At 39.1% G+C, this 20,004-nt stretch overlaps 1 protein-coding gene across 1 annotated transcript; it reads left to right on the top strand.

The window, feature by feature from the left end:
- Positions 1–3,271: 3,271 nt before the first annotated feature.
- Positions 3,272–18,371, top strand: TLR2 (toll like receptor 2). The gene is made up of 2 exons (XM_063458536.1): positions 3,272–3,670; positions 15,428–18,371. Exon 2 carries the CDS (start codon positions 15,444–15,446, stop codon positions 17,796–17,798), a length of 2,355 nt encoding a protein of 784 aa, XP_063314606.1. The 5' UTR covers positions 3,272–3,670; positions 15,428–15,443; the 3' UTR covers positions 17,799–18,371.
- Positions 18,372–20,004: the final 1,633 nt, after the last annotated feature.

Genomic DNA, 20,004 nt, shown 5'->3' on the forward strand with positions numbered 1-20,004 from the left:
GCAGTGTCAGGCTTCGGTGTGGGCTCTAGATGGTCCCGAAATCAGTCTGAGTGAGGCCGTGTTTCGCCTTCAATGCCAGGATTGTGGAGGAGCTCCTGTGAAACACGTCTGTCCTCCATAACAGTCAGGCCCCGCCCCCGACTGAGTACCTTTTTTATGTTGACTTTGTTGGTTTTTCAACTTTAAGGCTTATGTTATATTGTCCAAACATTTGTGTGAAATAATCTCTGCAGTTCAGCATGTTTTTAAAAATATTTAAACACTGATTTTGTTGGAGGTACCAATAAATATAAGCTTAATTTATCAATAATTTACATTGTTATTCCTGTACATATAAATTATCATTTTTAGTTTGCAAAATCATTGAAAAGCTGTTATAAGATACAGATACATCATATTTTAGTAAACAAATATTTATAAAACTAATACATGCTAATTGAAAATAAAATCCACTATTAACAAAAATTAAAGGACCACTCTAGTGCCAGGAAAGCATACTCGTTTTCCTGGCACTAGAGTGCCCTGAGGGTGCCCCCACCCTCAGGGACCCCCTCCCGCCCGGCTCTGGAAAGGGGAAAGGGGTAAAAACTTACCTTTTTCCAGCGCTGGGCGGAGAGATCTCCTCCTGCTCTCCTCCTCCGATCCTCCTCTTCTCCTCCCCGTCGGCTGAATGCGCACGCGCGGCAAGAGCTGCGCGCGCATTCAGCCGGTCACATAGGAAAGCATTCACAATGCTTTCCTATGGACGCTGGCGTGCTCTCACTGTGAAAATCACAGTGAGAAGCACGCAAGCGCCTCTAGCGGCTGTCAATGAGACAGCCACTAGAGGACATAGGGGGAAGGCTTAACCCATTCATAAACATAGCAGTTTCTCTGAAACTGCTATGTTTCTGAAAAAATGGGTTAACCCTAGAAGGACCTGGCACCCAGACCACTTCATTAAGCTGAAGTGGTCTGGGTGCCTAGAGTGGTCCTTTAAGACTACACAAAAAAATAAAGATTAAATTTAAGATCACATTTTTCTATTGCCTATATGGATTTATCCTGCCTGTTTAAATCTCTTGGGCCCACTCTATATTTTCATATTATATCTTCCCTGTCAGGCTTTGTTGAAGCCAGACAACAGTTAAGATGAAAATGCAGCTGAACAGTGTTTCCCCTTTTTTCTACCATCTTCTTCCTCATGTAACTTGCATTATTCCCCTTTTTAGAATTTTTAATTTTTATTAAGCAAGACCTACCCTTACCATGACACTATAAGGATTATTCACTAAACACCAAATTTTGCCAGAATAAACAGTCAGGAGGCTTCTCAGTACAAAATAATTAGTACATTTTCTGATATGGAAGCACTGGCTGATGCTTCCATGTGAAAAGCATCAGAATAATTCCTCTTCATTTAAACACATCTGGAAGTGAAGGATGTATTTAGCATACGTCCCATTTGTTCCTGTTTATGAGGGACTGTCCCTATTTTGGTCACAAATCCCTTTTTATATCCAAATATCCCTTTTTCTAGGAGCTCCATATTGTTGAGCGAATAACAGAGCTTCACAACAAGTAATACTCACAGTAATGCGCAATTAAACTACAATAAAGGTGTTTAGATATCAGTCTGTGTAAATAAGATACATTGTTCTTGATCTAAATAACATTTTAGTTGTATAAATTGTTATTAGTAAGTAACCTAAAATTTAGCAAAACAGCCCTGCCCCTACACATCCAAGTCACGTCACTAAAATGAAACTGTACCTTTTTGTCCATTTTAAATGTTGGGAAGGATAGTTTTGTTATGCTGGTAGCATTTGGAAAATCATTTTCTTTTGACAACATTTGCAGATTTGCACTTTTTTCTTTTCATTTATCTTTTATCTCGTTAATATTCCATTAATGACAAATGAAAAGAGATGTATATAGTTTACGTTTCCGAATTCACAAAGACACCAATCTGACACCCACCCTGCTGTATTTGTCCACAGTCAAGAGTTATTTCTCCTTAATGCACAGGCATTGTTATGTAGCTAAGTTTAATTGGGTTTGTAACCTGGAAAACACACGTGATGTGTGTTTAAGAATAAAAGTTGTTAAAGGCATTAAAGAATTTCCAAAGGAGCACTTGCCCTGAGTTACTGTAACAAATATGATAAGAAATATGTAAGACGTCACATGCTCTGCTAAAGGAATGATGAATAGTGGCATTTAGGAGGTTTTACTTCTGGAATAAAAGGGAATCATGACATGTCACACATGTCATGTGTCCTTAAGGGGTTAAGGAAGGCGAGATAAACAAATCTTTGACCTTGAAGCAGATTCTCAATGCAAACTTCTAAAGGCAAGAGTAATAGCACTAATCATGTGCTCATTTTAAATTGCTTTGTGCAGTTTGTGGTTGAAGGTGGGAAGGTGAAATAAAGATGGAGTAGGAAAAAGGCTAAGGTATACCCGTAGTTTGGTTGCTTATTTAGAAAAACACTCCTAGCACCATAACCACAACAGCTGGGTTTACTGGTCATGTTAATATCAGTAAAAAATACAAATATTATGTTAACAAATATTGTAATGTGAAGGGATTGTAATTGTAATGAGGCACAACAAAACACAGCCTCCCCTTACAGTGCTGCCCACACTGCGAAAAGAAAGTCTTATTTGCAAAAGTCATTTTTGATTTCTGATAACTATTTGGTGAAGAAAGCCCTTGTTTGCTTATGCAGTAACAGAGATTCTTTTTTTTTTTTTTTCTGCGTTATGAATCTAGACTAGGGCATTGTTCTAAGTTCCTTAAAAAAAGAAGCAGCAAATCTAAACACTGTATCTGCTGGATCAGACATTTTTCTCACCCCTGCAATCATACAAGTATTCTGATAATGCATGTTATTGTCCACTGCCACAATTTCCTGGGCCCTATCCCAGTATTAATCATTTCATTTTCTGTACACAGATGCACTCTGTAAGCACTCTGAATAAAGCTCTGTTAAGATTAAACAAACACACACACACACACACAATCTGAATGAACTAAGCAATGCAGTTGGATCTACTCGTTATAACAAGGACTCCACCTAGTTGTGTTGTCAAATTCATTTTTGTCAATAACATTTTCTAATACTGATGCAGAATATATTGGTGCTTTATAAATGGTAATATTAAATAAGGCAGGATATCCTCATAGCTTTAGGCTCACCTGGATCCCCGAAACAAATGTGTTCACAAACATCTGAGTTACCAGGGAAAGTACCAAAACATAATTTATCTAACACTTCCCCAGCGAAGTTGCTGTTTGCGGCACTGAAACAAACTATTTAGCTATCCACACAATTTGCATTGCACAATATCCACGTTATTAAGGAACTGTGAGAAAAGAGCACATGACACAGTGCGTTGCAGTGTACACAGAGCTTCGCATTCACTTGAATGATCACCCTCAGAAAACATAGGGGAACTTCAATGCCTAGCTGCCGACTTCCCAGACACCCAAACAAACGAGAAGCCTTGCTACGCCCACTGCAGCCTGGAGAGCTGTGTTTGACATATCGTGCAGGAAGGTCGCCAACACTGAAGCTCTCTACACGAAGGAGAGAACTCGGGCTTAGAACCCTCTGTATCCAATAGAGGCTCTGACTACGACGTTGTTGTTTGTTTACTACCCAGTGCCTGAGATACAGCTGTGTCTGTAAGTATGGGGAGAGGGGCAGCTGTAAAATCACATTAATGTAACTATGGCCATTTCATCGAATAATCCTGCTTAGATTTACTTTCGATTTCTTCGATGTGGCCCGGCGCTAGCAGGGCTAAAAGAAACGTCTGAGGTCTGCTGATGAGGCTTTGGAAGTTTTTCCCAAAGATAAGATATGTGGAAAACAAGCCCAGACTTCTTACATCGATACCTTGTGTAATGCAGGGTTTGCTCAGTGAGAGTTTATTGTGCAAACGGTAAGCCAGCATAGCATTATATTGCTGAGATGGAGAATGTTAGCAACTCATTTACATTCTTTTTTATTTTGCGATTTTTTTTTATTCTTCACAATCTGGGTACGGAATCTAGAGCATATATGTTTGTTTGTTTTCACTTCCTAAAACCTGCCAGCAAATGAGCTATTTGAGTAATAGGATGGTAATTAGGATTATTCATCTAACCAGTAATGGGGGAGGGGATTGCAGCTTTTGGGCTAGAATGTACACATTGAAGAACAAAAACACATATTTTGCTATCTCTACTATTTTGTATGTAGATGAATTCTGGCGTAAAGTTTTGCGCAAAGTTGCGCAATCAGCAGGAACATTCCATTACTTACTATTCTGTTGATAGTGCCACATTTAGCTCTTTGCCCAGATGATTCTCACACCCCTCCAACTGCCCAATAATAACTGGTGTCATTTATTGCAATAGAGGACTTTTTTGCATTAGCTTGCTATGTTTATTATGTCATAGTTTCCTCAGTCAAACTAGTCCAGTACAGGAATATATGAGAATATATTGGAATTTGGTGTTAAAACCTTATATTTAACTATAGACACGACTTTCCTTTTAAAGGCCTGCTTGGGGTACATGGTATACGATCATTTAAAAGGTAGTTTTGGAATTGCTGATTGATCATACCAATACACGGTATGTCAGGTGTGGGTCAATCTGCGGCCCTCCAGATGTTTTGGACTACATCTCCCTTAATGCTCTTAGGGCCATAATGCTAGCAAAGCATCAAGCGAGATGTAGTCCATAACATCTGGAGGGCCAAAGATAGCCCACCCCTGCACTATATGATACTTGATTCATGTTCTGTATCAAAGCAAAATAAATTCAGAAGTTTTACAGATTATCCAGGGTTACTCACTAAAGTGAGATTTCAAAGTTAATTTAAAAATTAAGGTAAAAATAGCCAAATTGGAAAATTCTATATTTTAGCACGTCAGCTACTTTGGCCTTAAATTTGAAATTTACTTCGAATTACCACTTTAGTTAATAACCCTGATAAACTTTACAAAACCAACCCTTCACATTCTTACCCTTTCTTCTTTCCTAAAATTAATGCAGCATAAAGATTATACACAGCCCGCAAGGGAAAGCACTTGCCCTCCCTGCCTCTTTATCCTCTCATTAGTATATATATTTTTTCTAATCTAACCGTTACCGCCCCTTCCTTGCTCAGATAGCACACATGCACCTTGAGATGGCAAAATGGTTCAATCAAAGCTTGTCTGTGAGAAGTCTTTGATTGGACCACATAAGGCACTGGCTGAAATTGGCTTTAAAGTCAGCCCGTGGAGCTTACTTGGTACTGGATTTCAGGCAGTGCCGTCTTAACAGCGTCCGAGGCCCTCAGGCAAAGCAGTGTACTAGGGCCTACACAACCACTCAGGAATATAAATGTAAAATATCGATAAAATGTATCTATTTATTGGTACCACCAACAAAATCCGTGTTTAAACATTTAAAAACATGCTGTACAGCAGAGATTAATCCACACAAATCTTTGGAAAATACAACATGTGCCTTAAAGTTGAAAAACACGAAATTCAACATAAAAATGGTACTCAGTTGGTAAATCATGCGACGGAGATGACACAGTATGAAATTACTATAAATTATTTATGTAAAGATAGCTGATACTGAAGTGATTAGTCCACCTAAAGTTTTTTAGTGAAGAGGGTTTGAAGGTTCTGAATAAATCTCCTGGAATAATATACTGAAACATTGGCAAGCCTACGGGTCCCCTATGCTCGTTGCGCCCCCAGGGAAACTGCCCAGCCTGCCCATGCGTTAAGACGGCTCTGATTCCAGGTAATTAAAAAAGGTAGCTCCGCTGACGTAGTAGTCTGTGGATCTTTAAATTTGTGTTCATGCATCACCTATATTTAAAATGTATGTAATTGTGACGTCTGAAACATAAAATGATATGTAGAAATCCACACATCTATCCAGGGCCCGATTTTCCTTTATGATGAAGCCTGGTGTGTGTAATTGGATGGATGAATGTGTCTAGTTTTAGTTATGCAATTGGATGGAATAATATGACTAATTTGGGGTATGAAATTGGACGGAATAAAACTACTAGTTTGGGGTATGAAATTGGATGGAATAATGTGACTAGTTTGGAGAATGCAATTGGATGGAATAATATGACTAGTTTGGGGTATGAAATTGGATGGAAGAATGTGACTAGTTTGGAGTATGCAATTGGATGGAATAATATGACTAGTTTGGGGTATGAAATTGGATGGAAGAATGTGACTAGTTTGGAGTATGCAATTGGATGGAAGAACGTGACTAGTTTGGAGTATGCAATTGGATGGAAGAACGTGACTAGTTAGGTGTATTACTGTATAGTGAATATGATTAGGGGGTGGTTGGATTGAAATAAGTGCAGGATGGGTGGGTGTACGTGACATTTTTTGTGACTAAATGTATTAAAATGACACTTTAGTCACCAGAACCATTATAGCTTAATATAGTGGTTCTGGTGTCTATAGCCTGTCGTTACTCATAGAGATGCATTGATTCAATGGGAGAAAAGGTTGAGTTTAAAGACATTTTTAATGATTTAACGGTGGCCAGAGAATTAAGTAGTTAAACACTATAGTGTCAGGAATACATGTTTGTATTCCTGACACTATTGTGTTCTTTTAATGTGAAAGGATATGACTGGGAGGTAAGGTGGGACTATGTGACTGGGTGGATAGAGAATCTGATGAGTTCAGAGTATGTGGTTGGTTTGGTTGCTGAATGTCAATGTGTATGTAAGAGCATATTTATGTGAAGGGGTAGTGAGTGCATGTAAATGACGGGTGTATTTGTGTAGAGTGCCAGTATTTGAATTTAGTGGTGTCTTGTTATAGAGTGCCAGTGTGTGCATGAAGGAACATATTTGTGTGACATTTTAGTGTGCATATGTGGGTATTTAATGTATAGATGTGTTTGCACACTCTGTTTTCAATTCCCAACTGCACTTAATTATCTCTCCATGCTCCTATATTCACTTATCTTCCCCTCACATGTTTTCCTCTCCACCATTCCCCAATTATGCTCCTCAGCCCATTACTCTCCCTTTCTCCAATTGATCCCTTTTCTCGTTCTCCCATCCCTCACTTTTACTCCTATTTTCCCCATCCCTTACTTGTTTCCCTTTTCTTTCGCTCATTTTTCGCATCTTTCCCCAATTTCACACTTGTTCCTCTTTTCTTGCTCCCATTTCTCACTTGTTCCCCACCTCTTTCCCCCATGTAACAAATCCTGCACATAAATGCAAAGACTGTTCGTATATGGCGTTACACTGGCCCTTTAATTCCCAGAGAAAGGATTTGTACTTTTAAACTGGCACTTCGGATGCAGTCGAAGTGCCGAAGTCGTCGAAATGGGCGCCATTCGAAAACAGAACACGTGGCGGCGGCCATTTTAACTTATTCGAACGTGGTCAGCGGTGTGTGCAGCCAAATCTATGGAAATGTTTTCGGCTACCCAATTTGCACGAACACCGCTGACCCGTACCTTCTACTCACTTCGACACTGTGGCTGGAGACTAAGTCCCGTTCGAAGATTTGAACGCTCGTTCGAATGGGACTTAGTCATTTTATCAGTGTAAAATAGACCGACTGCACAGCCCAAATCCATGAAACTGTTTTGGGCATGAAAATGTGCTTGCGGTCGGTCAAAAGTGACTTATATCTATCTCCCGAACGGCTGAACGTATTCGAATGATTTTTGGGTATGTTTGTATTTGAAATGTGCTGATTAATAATATGTGACTATTAATATTGGATGTATAGTTTTAAAGTTATGAAAGTTGGGTAAAAAGAATGTTTTAAACTGTACGGCTAATTGTGTTACCTCTCAGGCTAAGGGGAGGGAATCTGTGGGTTGTAACCATTGTTTGATTGGCTAATGTATAATTGTCTGTGGGTGTCTCCCTTGCATGGGAGAATTGCATAAAAGCAGAGTGTGTGTCATTAAACCTCAGTTCTTCTTGACCCTTCAAAACGTAGCCTTGTCTCTTTCTTGGAAGGGAATCTGCAGCTTAATCACCTAGCTCTTTTAAGAGCTCTGCCTTGCTCTCTACTTGGATCCAGTGAATGGGAATAAGCAACTCCACTACTGAACAGCAGCTTGCCGGGAAAAAGGACGTCTCCAACGGCTGATACCCTCTCACCAACTGGGGTAGCCGTTACACCCCATCCCTCTCTCTTCCTTCCCCCAATTCACTCTTGTTCCCCTCCTCTTTCCCCATCCCTCAGTTGTTTCTATCTTCCTTCCCCCACTTCACACTTGTCCCCCTCTTCTCTGTCCCCATCATCAGTTGAACCCCTCTTCTCTCCTCATTACTCACCTGCTCCACTCTTCCACCCTTCTTCACACAATTACCTCTTTTCTCCCCCATCCATCACCAGTGCCTTCTAATTTTTCAATCACTTGTTCTCCTCTCATGTTCCCCCTTACCCAGTTGTTCACTTCTAGTCTTACCTCCTTCCCCTGTGCCTATATTCTACTTCCCAGTGGTGTTGTGGCTTCAGCACTAACTGCAGCTAGCCAGAAATTCAGTAAGTTGTGCGGTTATGATTCTCTGCACACTCCCCTGCAGTTCCTCAGGCTGCCTGTTGGGGAGACAAAACCTGTTACTGCAGGTGTCAGGCTAGAAGAGGGATAGAGTCATTCTCCTTCTCGTCCAAGCACTTCTGCTGTACCACCAACAATCCAGGGTTTTGGCAGGGCCACCTCATCCCTATGTGCCACCCCAAAGTTGTGGCCTTATGGGAAATCTGGCCCTGCATCTCTACTTTAATTGGACACCTCCATTGTGGCCTCAAACATTGTTGTAAATGTTGCCCTTTTCTGCCAACGAACGCAGTTAGTGGAAGAGAAGCCAATGTTTTTGTTCTCCTCATTTGTTTTTCATACTGTGGCAGTGCCTGGACTGAACTGGATTGTGATATCACTTGCTAAACCTTGCTAAACCCCCGGTGGGGGTTATCCTGGCACATACATTTGGGGCCATGATATCATACTGGACCGCATGGTGAATCTTGGCAAGCAACTTAAAATGGCAGACACCATGTGTGAGCTCGGACCGGCCACCCCCTCTAAGCTTGACCAGCTCTTTGCAGAGTTCTGGAGATATGCTGGAGATATATTACCTTTAATCCAGGAGCGAAAGGGTCCATGATGATAGCTCCACTTTATTCCCGGGTGCCATAGAGAAGTACTAAGAGGCATGGTGTGCGCAAGAATTGCCATGCTGTGCATGTAGTGCTTCTCATAGAGAAGCATTGAAATAAATGAGGAGCCCTCATTTCTGCCTTGAGTGAGTGCTTTAGGTGAATGAAAAAGGGAACCCTCTTGTTGACTTAGCATCACCAAGGCCCAATGAAGGTTTATGAAGATTCTGGTGCTTGCTTACAAGTCCCTACATAATGCTCCTCACACCTACCTATGCTCCCTAATACACAAGTATGTCCCGACTATGCCCCTGCTCTCTGCCGAAGACCTACATCTATCTTCTCTCCATACTCCCATCTCTGATGTTCACCTTCAAGACTTCACCAGGACTGCACCTTTTTTGTGGAACTCCCTTCTCTTCTCCATTAGACTTTCACCTAGTCTCCATTCCTTGAAAAAATAATTGAAAACTTACTTTTTATTAGGAAAGTGCAACAATTAACCCCTTAAGGACCAAACTTCTGGAATACAAGGGAATCATGACATGTCACACATGTCATGTGTCCTTAAGGAGTTAAACTGTTAGCAAGTTTTCATCCCCACAACCTGACTCCTCTCCTGCAACTATTAAAAATAACCCTCATTGGACTTTTCTAGAAACCTACTTTGTTATCCGTTCTTTTGATTCACAATACCCACTCTCTCTAGCATGTAAGCTCATTGAGATGGGCCCTCAACCCCTCTATTTCTTTGCATCCAACTTGTCTGGTTACAATTTTGTGTCTCTTAGTCCACCCATTGTACAGCGCTATGGAATTTTCTGGCGCTAAATAAATGATAAAATAATAATGATAATAATTGCAGATTGCATACTTGAAAATGAGAGAAATCTCAATGTATCCTTCCTGGTAAAATATTTGATAAATAAATAAATTGTCACGATTATGAAATAAGGCTGTAAACTCCTGAAATACTTCAGCTTGCTCTTAGTTTCCGGTGCCATCTCTGACGTACAGTGCTTTTGTTGTTCATAGTACAGGTCCTTTCATTTGAATGTCTTCTAAATCACAGCTAGAATAAGTTTTTGAGTTTTTGTTCCCTTGCAAAAAGAGCTACAGGCTTGTCTGAAACTCACTTGTTGATTGTAGTTACTTATGTTACGTTACACATCAGTGCGTTTTCAAGAGGAAGTCTCATTTTACTACACTAAAAAACTTGCTAAGGCAGTTGCAAGATATATTTAGAATTTCAGCAAATATTTTCATATTTATACAACATGAGCACCAACATAGATCTTAGTAAGCACCTACGTTTCTAAGATCCTTGGGAACTATAAAAGCAAATCTAATCTAATGTGAATAATGTAAAATAAATGCATTAACATCCATAGTCAGGTAAGAAACTGATATGGCCTGAGTACTTAAAAAAAAAAAAAACAAAAAAAAAAAAACTGGCATAAATCAGTAAATTGCAACTAGCCCTTGAATCCACAAACTATCCCTTAAAACGTTGTAAACAAAAGCCTGCCTATACCAGTATGTCAATTACAAACAGGGTTATTCAGTGAAGTATGAAATTCTTGTTGGCTTAAAATATTATATTCACTTTGAATTCCTGACAATACACACATTAGTGAATAATGCAAAGCAGAGTTTCAGTGTATAATGAATATCATCATGGATGCACAAATGCAGAAGTTAGACCTTTGTTACAACTGACTATTGCAGACAATGCTCTGACCATTGAAATGAATGAATAACTTCCCAGTTTATGATAATATCTACAAATAAATAAATATTTCTGAAATAATTTAAATTCTCAACATACTGGTATTTAATTACTGGATTCAGTCAGTTTCCAGCATAAATAAAAAGATGCTCCAAGCACCAAAACAACTTCAGCTTAATTAAGCACTATTGGTGTATAGATGATGCCCCTGTAGTCTCACTGCTCAATTCATTGCCATTTAGAAGTTAAATCACTTTATTTATGCAGCACTAGCCACCCTTCTCTTGGAAATGACACAGGCTCCTTTTACACTTCCTGAAAAAGAGTCTACTTTTTTTTAGCTGCCGTTTCTGCACAATGTGTTCAATTTAGAATTTCGTATCTATTTCCCTGTTAATAGGCCTCTGATTAAGGCGCACACTAAGTTGCACCGAAATGCGCGTCAGGCGTGTTGCCTTTTTTGCGCATTTATTATATCACTGTGCACTTTATTTGCACCACTATGCACTTTTACATTTATTTGTTTATAACTTAATTTCTCTGTCTAGTCAATTTTAAAGGGAGAGAGGGATCTTTGCATATCTCCACCTTATGCTATACATTTCTATTGATCCTCATGGAGGCTGAGCCTATTTACTTTACATGTTATATTTTTTCATTTTATATGCAGTAGCCTTTTTGTACATTGGTTTGCTGGTGGTTTCCAAACCACTTAAGGGTATACATATTGATACCGGAGAAACTGACGGAAGCCAAGCACAGAGAAGTGGACACAGGTTTCTTCAGGAAGGAAGAGATTCTTTATTCGATTCACCGACCGGGGCTCAGAGGGACTAATGTCACCAAAATACAACAAGATCATAACTGACTGTGTAAATGCATAATATAGACATATAGCTCCTCCTATAGTTAACTCTACCCACATATACTCTTTACCCAATCAGCTGAACAAAGCCTAACTTCCCTTACCTGTTAGACCACATGGCTCACCCAGAACAATGGAGGAGGGGAAGTGTTTTCAGTTTCTGCATTCCTGCACTTGCTCAATACAGTGTTGATTGTATCTTAGCTACGTGTAACTGACTAACTGATACACCAACATTTACACATATGCCACATGGCAATCTTGTCCTAGTAAATTTATTTTTTACTGAGATTCCACCACAATATGAGATATTATTTTGTATCCCTTATCACTGTAGATCTCGGAAACTAAATGGTTTTTACTTTAACTGCTACTGGTATATCATGTTTATTTAGGATACTTGCCTGCTATCTCCCTTTTGCTGACTCCCTTATCTGTGCTAACCAGTATATAATAATAATAATAATATAGGAAGGACTAGTTGGCAAACACTTTAATAAAGCTATTTTTCTACTTCTCCTATTTCATTGATATCTGGGAGTTTTAATGATCACTAGACAGATCACTAATGCTCTTTTTTAAATGATAATTTTCCACTGACCATGTATTTTACTAGTACTAGTTATGCATTATAAGGTTACTTTCTGTTCTACTTTCTATACCAGGTAGCATTTGCCATCTGTTTTCTTAGGGGACTGCAAATTATTTCTTTATTGATTAAGTAGTTCAATCTCTGTTGGATCGATAATACCACAAATTCTAGTAGTTTATTAAAAAGTCTAATTTACAGTTTCGGTTATTGGTTTCTTGAGCTGTACTTGTACATGGCAGACGCAGCTCTCAGTAAGGCAAAGGAGGTACTGAGGGTGGTACTGTGCCCCTTGCATCATGCTTACACCTTATAATAGTTTGTACAGTCATAAGAGGAGGTAAAGATTCAGGTTTAAGGATTCAGTGGCCAATGCAGCTTGCGGCAGCTATAAGTTTGCATGCACAGAGACAGTTAATTTGCATGCAAATAACCTATGTGGTAGGCATAACATTTGCATTGGTATTGCAACAAAGACAACAGCAAACGTATAGAAGTCAAGAATGGCTGTTACAAGCATGCATCTGCATCCTAGGAACTGCGGGAAGACAATGCCTCATCAAAAAGCAGCATGGTTGTGTGTGTAGCCCCTCATTCCTCTCCAGGGAGCCTTGCAGTTATGGCTGTTTACTGGGATCTATGTAGTTATGGTTGTTTACTGGGAGCCATGCAGTTATGGCTGTTTACTGGGATCTATGTTGTTATGGCTGTTTACTGGGATCTATGTAGTTATGGTTGTTTACTGGGAGCCATGCAGTTATGGCTGTTTACTGGGATCTATGTTGTTATGGTTGTTTACTGGGATCTATGTTGTTATGGCTGTTTACTGGGATCTATGTAGTTATGGTTGTTTACTGGGAGCCATGCAGTTATGGCTGTTTACTGGGATCTATGTTGTTATGGTTGTTTACTGGGATCTATGTTGTTATGGCTGTTTACTGGGATCTATGTAGTTATGGTTGTTTACTGGGAGCCATGCAGTTATGGCTGTTTACTGGGATCTATGTTGTTATGGTTGTTCACTGGGAGCCATGCAGTTATGGCTGTTTACTGGGATCTATGTTGTTATGGTTGTTTAATGGGATCTATGTTGTTATGGCTGTTTACTGGGATCTATGTAGTTATGGTTGTTTACTGGGAGCCATGCAGTTAGGTTTGTTTACTAAAGTGGGGATTGGCAGGACCAAAATAGCCAAATTGGAGAAATTCTTCACTTAATAGTTCTGTTTTTGTTACTTAGAGAGTCCCTTTAATGTATACACTTTCTGATAATTTCACTAACAGAGTATATAGGTTGCATTAATACATGTTTTGACACATAGTTGTGTGTGTCACATTTGCCAAATTCATTAGGGTGTGCTCGTGGAAATTAGTTCACTTTGGTAGTTTTAAGTTTTACGAAAGGTGAAAATTTATGAAAGACACACTACAAACATCTTAACCACTAAAGCCCACAGTAGTGGTCATAGTGCCAGCAAAGCCATGGTGCTTTTTCTAGAGTGACTGGTGAAAGATTTAAAGACCAGTCTAACAACTTATGTGGGTCCCGCCAAGTACATTGAAGGGTCGGTCAGCTCATTGGTTGAGAATGTAAGGGGAACACTCTCAGCTAATGAGTACAGCTCTACAGGGCTGGGCCTAACTTAGTTAGAATATTTGACAGCAGGGGAGGCGGTAGCAGGCCAGGTTCCTAGTGGGACCGAGGTAAGTTGTCAAAAAATACCATTCTTAAATAGTTTACTTAATCTGGAAGGGCACTGGGGGACTCCTGGCACATAATCACTATGGTGGGATGCAGTAGTTAGGGTGCTTGGAGTGGTGCTTTAAAAGGCTGTGTGTGTGTGGTGCCACTGTGTAAGTTTTGTTTGTGTTGGGGGTGACTGTGCATGTTGTTTATGTTTAAGATGGCTGTAAGTAGCTGAATATGATGTTTGTGTGTTGTGGATGAGTATAGCTGACTGCATGTGTATTTTGTGACAGAATGTGTATTTATGTGTCTGTATGGGGTGACTGTGTGTTTTTAGGTGCAACATGGCTGTAAATGTAGTGTTAAGTTATGTGTTTAGCTGTGCATGCATAGCAGTGAAGAATGTGTGTGTACCTGCAAGAGATTTATATGGCTGTTTAAGGGTAGCTGTGTCTGCTGTGTGTGAGTAGCTGATGAGTGTTACTGTGTGTAAGCAGTTGGGGCTGTTCTCTGTTACTGTGTGTGGGCAGCTGTGAGTGTGTAGCTGTGGTTGAATTGTGTTGCTGTAGTTGTAAGTGTTGCATGTTGTTGTGTATGGGGTAGTTGTTAGTGATGTGTGTGGCCAGCTCTGAATGATTTATGTTGAAGTATGGAATGTAGCTTTATGTATTATTTTTTTTTATATATCAGTTTTTGCCCCCCTCCATTGCTTACCTTGGGTAGGATGATAAAGTTTCTATTCCCTGTGGGATCCATAGCCAGCTCCATCGTGACCCAGCATTGGCTCTCTGGTGGCCCAACCTGCCAGACAGCTGGCCCAGTGGGGTTATTTTCCCATTTCTTGGTGGTCTGGTCTGAGGATCTTATGGTGTGCACCTCCAGCTGGTGCTGATCACTGTTAATGCTATGATCCTAATGGTCCGGGACCACGACCAAGCATTTAAAGTGATATGGACCAGCCTGAGGTGCAGACCACGAGCTACCTCAAGGAATGAGGGAGTTCAGAGCCGGTCAGAGAGATCTTTTGCTCTCCCTGACAGCTCAAGCAGAAGCTGGAGCCACATCTACGAGTTGGTGCTCCAGCTGCCTTAGAGTGTGCCTGGGCACACCCAGTGTGCACATCTATGTCCTGTGGTGAACTTGTCATCCACTTGATTTGTGGATGACGGGTTAACTTTTACACAAATTAGGTACTGGTGATACTAATGGATTACTTGTGATATATTGCTGTAATACATTCACACCTCCTAGAGGATGCCTTTTTTCATAAATGTTCCTAATAAATTAGGTCATATATTTGCTAAGTAGTATTGACATGATTCACTATAATGTCCTCCTCCATACATAATACAATATACAGCTGAAAGTGTAACTCATTAAAATACCTTTTTAGCATTTTTTCCATTTTTATTGCAGGCTTCACCAATCCAGAATGCTGCATTTTATCTATAGAAGTTGCATCTTCTGTTCACTGGTGACATCTTTAGTTCTGGAAGAGGTGGCAGGCTGTGTCTGCAATGCTAACCATTTTTGTGATTGCTCCTCGATGGGCCTGAAATCTATCCCACCCAACCTGCCTAAAGGAATGATAGGTCTGGATTTGTCCAACAACAAAATACAAGTTTTGACTGGCAGTGACCTGAATGCATACAATAAACTGGAAATACTACACTTAACTTGGAATGAAATACAAACTATCAGTGATGACACTTTTGATTCACTTAGGAACCTTAAAGATATGGATTTATCCTACAATAAGTTAAAAAACTTGTCACCTACTTGGTTTCGCAATCTTCACATGCTGAAATATTTAAATCTGTTGGGCAATTTATACCCAACTCTAGGAATCTCCTCCCTCTTCTCCAGCCTTTCTTCACTGACTTCTTTGAAATTTGGAAATCAGTACTTGTCTGATCTTAAACTGGAAAACCTTAAAGGTTTAGAGAGATTAGACGAAGTTCATATACATTTTCCCAATCTCAAGGAATATGCGAAGGGAAGTTTGAAAGAAATACAGCATATTAATTACATTATTCTGACAATGAACATTAACTTAGCGCCTGATATACTGAATGACCTTGTGTATTCAGTGACTTTGTTTGAAATAAGAAATATGTCACTTTTATTACCTGAAGATGTCACTGGATTTTCACTTTTCACAGAGACGAGTGTTAGAAAATTAATCTTTAAAAACTGCACAATTACTGATAAAAGCACTGCAAGGTTGCTTGAAATTATGCAACATTATAAAAACATTACTGATTTAATTTTGGAGGATAGCGAACTCTTAGGAACAGGACAAGGGTACCCTTTACTGAAAGACGATAAGAATTCTCTTACAACAATAATTATAAGAAATTTGCAGATACCAAATTTTTACTTGTTTTCTGATCTCAGTTTTGCGTACATATTAGTAAAACATATAAAAAGCATAACCTGTACAGGAACAAATGTTTTTTTAATTCCCTGTAATTTTTCACGGTCTTTTTTATCCATGGAATACTTGGATGTCAGTGAAAATTTGTTGACAGACATATTTTTGGCAAGCTCTGCCTGTTTTCTTGATGGTGGTGGTGCGTGGCCCCTATTGAAAACTTTAAATGTGAGCAAAAATCTGCTTACTAAGTTACCAGATGTTGCCCATTTGTTGTCTAGCCAGCCATATCTAATTAATCTTGATTTAAGCCAGAATAAATTTGGTGAGTCATCACTCTCAGAATGTAAATGGGCGCCAACCCTTAAATACTTAAACCTGTCAAGCTGCCAGCTAAAAGAGATACATCTCTGCATTCCTACCACCTTGGAAATCTTAGATATAAGTTCTAATTATCTAACAACATTTGTGGCAAAAATGCCAGATTTAAAGGTACTTTATGTATCCAATAACAGAATGTCAAAACTGCCAGGTAATGCACACCTTCCAAGTCTAGGTCTCTTAATTATTAGGGCAAATAAATTAATTGGCTTCTTTAAGTCGGATTTAGAGGTCTTCTTGAAATTAACTGGCTTAGATGGAAGGGACAATAGTTATGACTGCTCTTGTGAATTTCTAGATTACATCAAGTCCCATTCTGAGATACTGTTAGGGTGGCCTGAAAATTATATTTGTGACTCACCTTCTTCTGTGAGAAATCTAAAGATACAGGATGCTCAACTGTCCATTGTGAAGTGTCACAAAACTCTATTTGTTACGGTATCATGCATTATCTTGATAGTAGTCATAGCCATTATTGTGGCACTCTGCCACTTCCTCCATGTGATCTGGTATGTGAAAATGACCTATGCATGGTTGAAAGCTAAAAGGAAGCCTTTGAAGGTGTCAGAGAGAGAGATCTGCTATAATGCTTTTGTATCTTACAGTGAAATGGATTCTGAATGGGTGGAGAACATGATGGCACAAGAGTTGGAGAATTCTGCTCCATCACTGAAACTCTGTCTTCATAAACGGGACTTTGTACCAGGGAAATGGATCATTGACAATATTATTGATGCAATGGAGAAAAGTTACAAAACTTTATTTATCTTGTCTGAGAACTTTGTTCAGAGTGAGTGGTGCAAGTATGAGTTGGAGTTCTCTCATTTTCGTCTTTTAGATGAAAACAATGACACTGCTATTTTAATTCTTTTGGAACCCATCGAAAAAGAAAGCATGCCCAAAAGGTTCTACAAACTGAGGAAGCTCATGAACACAAAAACATACATGGAATGGCCTGCAGATGAAGAAGAGCAAAAACTGTTCTGGGAAAACTTGAGAACAATTTTGCAAATTGAGTATGCGGATGCATGAAAATGTTTTGATACAAGCTATTCTGTTATGTGAAGTAACTATATATAATTATGTTTGTGTGTATATATGTATTCTGTATCTGTGTGTGTATGTGAATATGATCATATGTATACAAAAAACAACAACAAATATATACATAATTATAAAATATAATGTCTGGGTTACCAGTCCTTCGATTGACAAACTCTGAAGTTAATGCTTCAATTTTTCCATGGTGCTCTTGCTGCCTTTTGAAAACGAGGGGTTTCCAAATTTAGTGCAACACTGCTTTATTCTAACAAGCAGATACAAATACAGCAAACTATGCTACATAATGTCAACATTTCAGCCCTGACACGTCCTGAGGAAAGCCCAATGAATGTCCTATGACTGAAACTGAAATATTGATAATAGAGAAGAGGTCCAGGCACTACAGTAGCTTTAGGCACATTTATTAGAACAAAAGGAACACACTAAAGTTTTGACCCACGATTGGGTCTTTTTCAAGCACGGGTCGAAATGTTGTAGTGTTCCTAATAAATGTGCCTAAAGTTATTGGAGTGCCTGGACCTCTTCTCTATTATTGATATTTCTGTTTGTGCTGGCCCATGTTCTGGATTAGCACCCTTTGCTTATTTTGGATTCCTATCTGGAATATTGTGAAACTGAAATATTGACCATGTCTATTTAGCTTTATTTTTATACAGATTATTCAGTGTATATGTAATTGAAATAGAGAATGCTTTGAAACAAAATGTACCAGCAATATTCTCTAGAAGATTACAGTATAAAGCAGTCAATCAATACTTTACAAGCCAGTATTAACTCCAAAATTTGCTATGACTTACTAAAGTATGAATTGGTACAGGTTGCAAAGTGAGTTTATTGTGGGTGTCAAATTTTAGGCCAAAATGTTTTTGCTATTTTAAAAATAATTTTTGACAATTTCAATTTTAGTGGATTTTTTTTGGAATAGCAAAAGACAGGTTTATTTAATTAATTAATGTTTATGTTAATTTTGCATCACTTGTACATTTATTTCTTTAGTGCTCATTACATTTAAAGCTCGGGCAGTAGCATGATTATTAAACCCTGATTGTCCATTCTGCCATAAGTCTCCATTTCTTGCTTATGTACAAAGACTACAATGAACAGTAAACATTATAATATTTGTATGATATTATACATACATTACAAATATACATTATTTGATGTTATAAAAAATATTGTGTAGGCAGAAACTTTTAACGTATACATGTAACGTGGTGGCCTCTTTGTATCAAAGATTCCTTTTTAAACTAGTTTGTATTAAATTCTTATATAACCATTTGTGTCTCTTCTTTTCATGTACAGTGTATGCATAAGCATAATTACATTTAAAGTGAACTAGTCAACTGCAACTTGTGTGGATGAGAGGTTTGCCATAAATTGCCTGCAATTGCCAGCATGTGTATATATTAAAAGGTTGCAATTATGGGACGTTCTGTACCCATATGCACAAATATAGGTTTAAAGGTGGGTTAACATGCCTTTCACAGAGACTGGTATGGATAGAAGGAAGTGTGTAATCTCTGCCTTATGCATACCTTTAATAGGGGCCTGGCTGTGGGTGGCCAGGTACACTTTTTTAGTGTTAGACTGCCTGATCATGGTTTAACACTGACTGGACGGATGAGATGGTAATAAAGTGTCCCTTTACAATAAGAGATAGTTGCAATTAAATAATTGAATGCAATATTAAAATAACAATGTAGATAGGGTATAGTGTATCTGGCTCAAAGTGATCTTAGAATAGGATTGTGTTTGGAAGTGAGGACTCTGAGCAATTTGTGACATGTGTGGCACACACACTCACTGACAGACATACATTTTCTCACCCATACTCACAAATAATTAAAAAATAATATTTTGGATCCTTTCACTGGGGTCTAATGTGGCTTCTGTCATCTTCAGAGTCATCTTGCTCTGCTCTCTGTGTACTGTTTAGTGATGCCACAATTGTCATAACACGGCACCCAACATGACCGCAGGGCTCATGAGGAAGCAGGGCTAGAAGAGCACAGTGATTATAGCTCCCTTGCTGCTTAGCTACAGCCTAACCCGCCCTTCCCCCCCCCCCCCCCCCGGTCACTGAATTTGGGCAGAGCAGGCATCTGCCATCTGGGTAAGCAGGTGCCTACTCCCGGGGCCATTGCAAGGATTTTCTGATGCCCTAGGCAAAAACGAT

This window comes from Pelobates fuscus, chromosome 6, assembly GCF_036172605.1.
Source record: "Pelobates fuscus isolate aPelFus1 chromosome 6, aPelFus1.pri, whole genome shotgun sequence".
NCBI classification, from domain to species: Eukaryota; Metazoa; Chordata; class Amphibia; order Anura; family Pelobatidae; genus Pelobates; species Pelobates fuscus.